The 8469-nt window shown below is 37.2% G+C and overlaps 4 protein-coding genes across 6 annotated transcripts; 1 reads left to right on the top strand and 3 right to left on the bottom strand.

Moving 5' to 3' along the window:
* Positions 1 to 395: 395 nt before the first annotated feature.
* LOC129580494 (BOS complex subunit NCLN) lies at positions 396 to 3899 on the bottom strand. 3 transcript variants are annotated; one of them, XM_055470959.1, is made up of 9 exons: positions 3506 to 3806; positions 3151 to 3387; positions 2871 to 2949; positions 2697 to 2805; positions 2352 to 2564; positions 2102 to 2278; positions 1385 to 2035; positions 1110 to 1291; positions 396 to 987 (listed from the first exon to the last, which is right to left on the bottom strand). In XM_055470959.1, the coding sequence occupies exons 2-9, from the start codon at positions 3317 to 3319 to the stop codon at positions 846 to 848; spliced, it is 1722 nt and encodes a 573-aa protein (XP_055326934.1). In that variant the 5' UTR covers positions 3320 to 3387; positions 3506 to 3806; the 3' UTR covers positions 396 to 845. The 3 variants fall into 3 exon arrangements, with proteins under 3 accessions (XP_055326934.1, XP_055326933.1, XP_055326935.1); XM_055470958.1 differs by having other exon boundaries at positions 3502 to 3705; XM_055470960.1 differs by having other exon boundaries at positions 3151 to 3899.
* Positions 3900 to 3938: 39 nt separating this feature from the next.
* Positions 3939 to 4961, top strand: LOC129580496 (coiled-coil domain-containing protein 134-like). The gene is made up of 3 exons (XM_055470961.1): positions 3939 to 4194; positions 4272 to 4393; positions 4451 to 4961. The coding sequence occupies exons 1-3, from the start codon at positions 4080 to 4082 to the stop codon at positions 4883 to 4885; spliced, it is 672 nt and encodes a 223-aa protein (XP_055326936.1). The 5' UTR covers positions 3939 to 4079; the 3' UTR covers positions 4886 to 4961.
* On the bottom strand, positions 4876 to 5745 carry LOC129580497 (nuclear cap-binding protein subunit 2). Its single transcript, XM_055470962.1, has 2 exons — positions 5548 to 5745; positions 4876 to 5426 (listed from the first exon to the last, which is right to left on the bottom strand). Exons 1-2 carry the CDS (start codon positions 5596 to 5598, stop codon positions 5007 to 5009), a joined length of 471 nt encoding a protein of 156 aa, XP_055326937.1. The 5' UTR covers positions 5599 to 5745; the 3' UTR covers positions 4876 to 5006.
* A 246-nt stretch (positions 5746 to 5991) lies between these two features.
* LOC129580493 (DDB1- and CUL4-associated factor 12 homolog) lies at positions 5992 to 7635 on the bottom strand. Its single transcript, XM_055470957.1, has one exon. The coding sequence runs from the start codon at positions 7510 to 7512 to the stop codon at positions 6133 to 6135; it is 1380 nt and encodes a 459-aa protein (XP_055326932.1). The 5' UTR covers positions 7513 to 7635; the 3' UTR covers positions 5992 to 6132.
* Between the last annotated feature and the right edge of the window lie 834 nt (positions 7636 to 8469).

Below are 8469 nucleotides of genomic sequence, written 5' to 3'. Positions count from 1 at the left end.
TAAATTTATGTGAAGATAATTGAAGATAATCTTATCTTTTTTCTAAAAGATAAGATAAATATCTTATCTTTATCTAGATTAAAACACAAAAATTAGATCTTATCTATTTTTATCATAGATTTTGATTATCTAAATAAAACACTACCAAAAATACAGTACAGATTGAAAATGAAACGAAATGTCAAAACCGGCTATAAAGTCACAATGCTTTCTGACCGAGAGTCCAAATGTATTTAGCAAAACAAATCGATTTGACAGCAATTTATGATACAATCATTCCAGTCAAAGCATAACCTCACATTGATTTCGATTTGCGGAGATTTTGAGCCAGCAATTGAAATGATTTTTCGATTTGGAACAACATAAATTTGAGTTAAAATGAAAACACCATTAGGTTTCTTATCGTTTGATTCTCTTTAATTCAATTTCCATACATGTATCAGGCATAAATAGGGATTCTTATAAACAAAGAAAACGAAAACAATGATGCAGAAATGATACTAGTAGTATAGTTCTATCTAATACATGAATCGTTTTTGTGTACTTTTTTTTCTTGAATGTTTCAACATTGGGAAATGAGTTGAAATCGTAAATTCCTTTCCTAAAGAGACTATTTCCATTGTTAATTACACCCATTTTGAAATGAAATTGCATCAATTGCAGAATCAACAGAAAATGCAAACTACGTGTTGTTCATAACTTATTGACTAAACGATTGGTTGGTTCTGCGATGCGGCAATAGCAGCCGAATCAACGTCGCTCTCATGTTGTGGTTGGTATTTTGGTAGATTTGTTGGTTGGTTGATGTATTCTTTTTGTCTTTTTTTTGTTCTACTCCTTGTTGCTTAGTTTACTTTTGCTTTGTTATTGCTTAATTTACAAATTGCACTATAAAAATGACCAAAGTACAGAATGGCGAAGTAGACAGTGCTCAAATATGAGATTATCACAATGGTTAAAAATAGATCGAAAACAGCTGGTTTCACACTGTAACGGCAAATTTGGCACAATTACCGGCGGCATCATCATGAAAATAACAACGAATCGAAAGAATGGGTTTTTTATTAATAAAATGAAAACTATTTTAAGCCATTTATATTTGCTCTTACCTATAAATGTTCAGTACACCGTCTTGTCCGTCGTAGAACATAAAGTCTGGTTCACGCAAATCGGGCTTATCGTATGTGATTTTAACGTTTTTCAAATATTTTTCAAAGGCATTCTTAACATCATTATTGAACAAAGATGAACGTGTATAAAGCCAGGGTTGGACTGTTTCGCTTGTGATTGCCTGTTAATGAAAAGACAAAACCAATTATCAAAATGTTTGAAAAAAAGAAGAAACACTTGAGCTATTCATTGTGATAAATCGATATTGACTTACAATAGTTCCTGAGAAAATTTCGGTATATGGTTCGGTGGAGGGTTGGTCTCCATTTGTATCGCCGTTGACATTGCTAGCATTTCGATACACGTAGCTGGCGAGCGTTTCGGCAATAACTTTGGCATTTAGTCGAGCCACTTCGAGTGTTTTTTCGCGATTCTCTTCGAAGATGGTGGTACGTTGTGGGTCTTTGTATGATTTCAAATTCGATATGGTGAATGCTGGAATGCGTTTCATGCTGTAGCGTTCATGTTCCCAGGCGAGCTGTGCTTCGGCCAAATTGATTTTCTTATGTACACCTTCAACCGTATGATTTGCATAGCGTTGAGCATTTTGTTTCAACAATTTGTAGAATGTATTGATATGGGTTCCCTCTTTGGGTGGCTTCGACACTTGAATGAATAATTCATTCAAACCACTCTTGCCCAACGAATCCAAACACAAAACAAATTCCACATTTTGTAATGCGGCATTTTCGTCGACATTTGCATCCAACCATTTCTTTGTACCTTGGAAATTGACTAGATTTCCCGATTCGGTGAGTAAAAAGAGGAAACGATACTTTGGTGCCATGCCAATTGAATTGTGCACTTTGCTAAATGTATCCATGAGTGTGAAAAAAACGGCTGCATCTACATTGCTTAGCTGACTCTGCGGAGAGATGAAAATGTATTAGTCAATCTCGTACGTGAATCGACAAACGGAGAAACTACTTACATTTAATAGTCCAAAGTTATCGATATGAGCTGTTATTATGATCGTTGGTAGCTTGCTGTTGGCCGATAATGCATCGCTAGATGGATTTTTTGCTTGCAATATTGGATACAGTTCACCTTGAACGATTGGTATTTTTGACTGTTTATTTGGAGAATGATGAGCTCCGCTCACTTGAACCTAATTTCCAAGTAAAAATAACAACGAATTGATAGAATGACCTAGTTTAACATTTTACTCATTCAATACATGCCTGATATCCATTTGCTGAGATCGAGTTGACAATTTCGCTCAAGGCTGAATCACGTTTGCCAGCACCTTTAACATCAGCCAAATCATCTTGTTCATCGACTTTCAGTTTCGATATATCGCTGATGATATGATCCAGTTCGGTGTCAAATTTCGAAAAGTACACGGGTATTGAAATTTCCTGGGCTAACATCGCTTGCTCTAAACTTAAAACATGCTATAAATAGACAACGAAACGAAATTGAAATTATACCAAGGAAAAATTGGCACTTTAATTGAATTTGTTCATATTTAGGGGAATCCAATTATCACATATCGATCGTTGCACTACAAACGAATATCGACTGACCTGACGTTGCTCGGCGGTAAGTTCAGCCAAATTCTGTGGTAGCAACAGAATGAGACCACCGGCTTTGGCACGTATTTCACGGAATTGGTCGACGGTTAGATCTTGAAATCTATAAACGATGAAATGAAGACCATTTAGAAATCGGAACAATGCAATAATTTAATTAGACATTACCTTGACAAGACACAATGTCTAGAAGTTGACCAAGTGTACAATGATTTGGCTTCGAGATTAATGCTTGATGCACGGCATCCTAAAAACAAACCATAAATTTAGAACAGATTTTAATAGTTCATGTGTGAAAAGCACTGAAACCACCGTTCATTGTTTACAACTAGACGAGTTTTTGAATATTCAGCTTGAATTTTTCAAGTAGTTGCTTAACCTCAATCGGTCAAAGGGAATTCCATTCAAGCGATAATTAAGCAGAATAATAAAATGATATGCTACTAACCGTATGGAACTCCATGCAAGTCGTATTGTGACATTCGTTGCACATTGAATTCGCTACTAGCTAACACGGGATTTGACGAACAAATCACGAGAATGGGCAACGTTATTAAAATATAAATGGGTAGTCCGCCACGGAATAAATCGGCCAAATTGTCAGCGTCCTCGAACATTTTCACGTATTTTCGATTCGATGATTGTTTACTGAGTAATTTTCATTTAACCAGAATGAATTTGATGCCTTGAGAACGAAAGAAAAAATTGGGAATTTTAACTCGTTTTATCGAATTTTTGATGCTGAAATGAACGTGCAAATGATACGGAATTGAAGAATTGATTAAAAATGTGACACTACATACAAATACGAATGAGAGAGACGGAAAAAAATGGTATGCGTATACCAACACGCAGTCACCGTTCTAATGAGACGACGGCAATATGACACTTCGCCATACACCGAACTGAATTCAATTACTGCTCACAAACACATGCGCAACCAAAGCGACCGCTCAATACCGATAATACCGAACCGAACGTATTGTCCGACTGAAATTTCCCTAATGCATTTACATTTTAATGAATGTTAGAAACTGAAACAAACGGCTCCAATTTCAATTGCATGAACATGTCCATTAAATGAATGCTGGTGCAAAAACATTCAAGTTGAAGCATTAAAATGCGATTTGACAGCTCCGATGCGGTGTCACGAGACCATCCAGAAACACATACATAAGAATTTTTCGATGGGAATTTGACGATGATGTGCATTGGTGTTTGTAGTGTAGCCATCCAGGATGAAAACACTGTACAAAACACAAATTTTATCGCAAAGATTTCATTACGTGTTCCATCGAAACGTTTGATATTCATCGCATTTGTTTACGTTGAATAAGAGAGAATTTCGCTGTATACAAATATCGATTTTATTGTCAGATGGATTTGAATAGTATTTGGATTGTAGTTTTCTTTCAAATTGCATTTGTTGTCGGTCAAGAAACCGGATCAAATGAAGCCGGCAAATCCTCAAAACTGTTGACCGAAAAGGCTTGTAAGTTTGCAGGCTGACTTATTTCTATTGAATTTTCAATTTTGAAATAAACGAGATTTTTTTCGTTCAATGGACAGATGCCCAACTATTTCAAGAGCGAAGAAAAGAAAGCAAAAATCTGCTGCAAATCATTCGCAATGAAGGTGCTTACGAACGCAAATACAAATTGCTGGAAGGCGCTTATGAAAAACTCTTGAATGTAAGACAAACAATGATGGCTATTGTTCAAAACTAAACCGTTGTTTTCATCATTTAGATTCTTCAGCAAACAAAGAATATAATTCAAGGTGGCCGATATGATCCATTGGTTGACAAATTTCCACCACAAGATGTTCGTCTGTTTGATGCGATAACCGTGACTATGGAAAATACATGCCTGTTTGGTGAAGTTATTTTACACAATCCAGATATATCGTATCGTGTGCTCGACTCGCAATTGCTCGGCCCAGATTGGAAAGACCTAATCAATTGGTGCATAAAATACACACGAAAGTTTAATGATCGTATCATCGATGTCAAAAGTCAAGAGTTGCTGTGGCTCGTCGAACAAGAAATCAATCCAGAGAAACGTAGTGAAAACTTTACCAATCCATACCGAAATGCTGGTCAACAAAAAGACACAACCAAAAAGAAGAAAAAAGCAAAGAAAATCGAAAAAGGCCCACGCATGGTGACGCGTGATGAGTTTTAAAATGAAACTTTCCATTGTTTTTGCTTTTATTGAATTTATAAATAAATTTCACTTTTTTATTATCGAAAACTTAAAAGTATTGGTTTGTTTAAATGTCATAGAAATCGAATGTCGTTCTTCCTCATCGGCCTTCATTTGTGTTTGGTGCGATTTTCGGTTGAATCAATTTTCCATAGCCACCACGGCCCGAATCAAAATCGGTTCGATATTCGTCACGCACTTGGCCACCCGATTTGCCCCTTCCGTATTGCCGGCCTTCAATGAAACCAGCATCCCAATCAACACGCACAATACGATCATCCAAACGTGTTCCATTGATGTAACGCATCGCATTCTCGGCATCGTCACGAACGTAGTATTCGAGGAAGCAAAAACCGCACGGCGTCTTCTTGTATTTGTCCAAACCCATAATAATGCGACGGATGTCACCACATCGTGAGAACAGCTCGTGGATTTGCTCCTCTGTGGTATAAAACGACATGTTTCCAACGTAAAGCGTTGCCGTTATTTTCAGCAGCTTTTCTTGTTCACCGCGTGTACCCTATTCCATATTCGAAGGTCGAAATTTACGACGAGAAAAAAATGGCATACAAATCAATCAATTGAATGCATTGTTTGAGGTTAAATCGAGGATATGTTGTCAAATTTTCAAAAATTCTTACCTTAAAATGTTGGTCACGGTATGAACTGAGCTCAACCGATACTGTTGACATGGTGTGTACGTATTTTTGCCCCAAATAAATGAATATTTCTTCGGAAAAATTACCGATTTATAAATCTTTCGGCGTATATATGTAAACAAATTGCAAAGTGACGTTTAAACACGGACCAAGTATGTCAAATGCTATATATATACGTTCGGTTCTCTCGGAGCAACGCGCTGCTCGATGGCGAACAACGGGCAACACCAATCATCCAACTGAATGTATGCAGCGAATTCATTTGTGTCTAACATTTTGTGCATCGTTCAAGTTTCTATCTACTGATAGGTGAATCGAAATTATGTCAATAAAAAAAACAAAGAGCAACACACTGGAAAATGAGAAATTTATATTGATTTACCGATTTTTTTGTTCGGACGAAAAGAAAGAAAAAGAAATGAAACAAACGGCACGTTTTTTTCTCATTCAATTCATAATTTATAAAATCGAATTTATTCAATAAAATCCACATTTGTTTTAAACGCTACGACTAAAGTTATGATTAAGTTGCTAAATCTATTGTTTGTATTCATATATGAATAATAATTATTGCCATATCCCCGCGTAGTTCCCAACGAGCGTCGCGGGCAACGGTCCACCGGCAGCAAAGAGTCGAGTACCGCTCATTGGCTCATAGCAATGTGTGTAAATAGCCGGCACATACCGGACTTGTTGAAAACCTTCAATGTCCTCTTCGGGAAACACATAGCCTTTACTCGCTTTCAGTACAACGGTTCGTGATGAATTTATGCTACTTTCGAGATATTTGCCGGCCCGTAAATCGTAGAACATGAGCATTCCCAATCCGGTGCCAACGGTTAAAATGTTTTCTTGAAAACTGGCCGATCGAATGCCACACCCCGAGTACCTCGATGCGATTTTCTTCACCGCTTGCAATGTTCGTGGATCCAAAAGTAGCGTATACGATCGACAACCAACCGCATACAGTCCTTGTGGTTGGCTTGCGATGCACACATTGTCCTGGCAATTTGGCAATTTTCTCGATAGTTTTTGCGAAAATGTTTCGGCATTAAAAATATGAATATAACCATTGAGACTGATTACGGCAATTTCTTTGTAATCTGGATTAAAGCAAAGTGCACGAATTTTCTGAGCCGCTCGACATTCTTTCACCGAAAATGCCGTAATGCGTTCGGGTGTTGGGCATGTTTCCTCATCGGTTTTCTCATTAACTTCGACTTTGTTTTCGTCTTCGTTAATGCGCCACAATGCCATTTTTGCATCCTTTGACCCAGATACGAGGAATTGATCGTCTAACCAGCACATATCCATCACCCAATCCCGATGGCAATATTCACCAATATAGACTGGGTCCAGTGTGGGTAAACGATAAACGGCAATATCGGCCGAGTGTCGGGCAGTCGTTGCGAGCAATGTACGTGACGGATTTATTTCAATGGCATTGATTCCATTCTGTGTTTCAGCGCCAGCCTGTCGACTGCCCTGTAGCGTTGGAATTGCATCGACACGTCGCATATTCACATCGTACACCATTAATTTGTTGCATTTTGTGCCGAATATAATTTGTCGATTGCTCAGCCACTGTGAGCAAAACACTTTATTGATATTACCTAGCGATATGGCGGTTTCTTTGAACATGTCATGCGTTAGAATGTGTCGACTTGCATATGAGTTGCATACACTTCGCTGCTCCCGTATATTCAATTCACGACTTCGTACATAGTCCACAAAATTGTACGATGTATTAAGCACTTCGTTTTGTTGTACGGGCGTTTCATCTTCGCTGTCAGAATCTTCGTATGTTACAAAATCGTCGGGTTTGTCTGGTTTGCGACGTCTTTCTTGTCGCAATTGACGGGCTTTTGCACTTCGTTCTTCAAGTCGACTTGGTATGTAACAAGGAGGTCGTCGCCCAACAATGCACCTGCGTACTGTTTTCGACATATTGAAACACACACACCAAGTTTTATTGGACTTTTCGCTTTCGATAAAATTCAATAATCCAAATCCGGGCTGTCGAAATGTCCATATAATTGAAATAATTCCGATGACTTTATTTTCACTTGTTTACAGCTCGTCTCTTTTTTTCGGTCGTACAGCAATAGAGAAACAAAATGTCGTTCCAATAAGGGAAAAAAAAGATTGAAATCAGATCGTCAGCAACACGAAATTACGTCATTTAAATAATTCGACGCTCAAATACACACTTTTTTTGTAATTTCCACATCATTTGAAATGTTTTTGATTTTGTGCACACCGCAAATAATACATGTTTGATTGAGAATAAATTTTTCTTTGATTGCGTAGAAACTAAAATTTCATTGTTCGACTTTCTCAGATGAAAGACCTTCTAAAATTTATAAACAAATTACAGATGACGTTTTGAGAATGTCAAATATTTCAGCTTTCCAGCAATACAATGAACATAGTGCGGAACAAGCAATGGACAACGACAACTCCAAGCGAATTCACGCGGCGAATTCGATACTGAGCATCTGTACTCTCTTTGCTGACATTTGAACGAAAGTTTTCGTTAGAAACTCAAAACATGTAATTACATGTTTATGAAATGATTTTATCTGGAAGATGTAAACATTTGATGATATTGACGATGACTCAGAACTTGCAAATGACTGTGATTCATGTGAGATAATTGACGTTGATGATGTATAGCACATGCAAATAAAATCCAGAATAAAATGAAACATAAACAAATTTCACACCAAATTTATTTTCATTCCATTCCAATTCATATTCATTCTGCAAATAGAAGGATTTATTACGTCACTGTTAAAAACATGCAAATTTTGAAATAATTCAAGAATTAATGATATTCGACCCATTTAAAGCAATTACCACCAGTCGATTGCGACTAAAATTGCTGCTAGTTTCGAACAATAA

This window comes from Sitodiplosis mosellana, unplaced genomic scaffold (assembly GCF_009176505.1).
Source record: "Sitodiplosis mosellana isolate CC-2019 unplaced genomic scaffold, AAFC_SMos_1.0 Smas_scaffold_1, whole genome shotgun sequence".
Classification (NCBI taxonomy): domain Eukaryota; kingdom Metazoa; phylum Arthropoda; class Insecta; order Diptera; family Cecidomyiidae; genus Sitodiplosis; species Sitodiplosis mosellana.
Note: the sequence above shows the minus strand (reverse complement) of the source record. Positions and strands in the feature narration are given on the sequence as shown.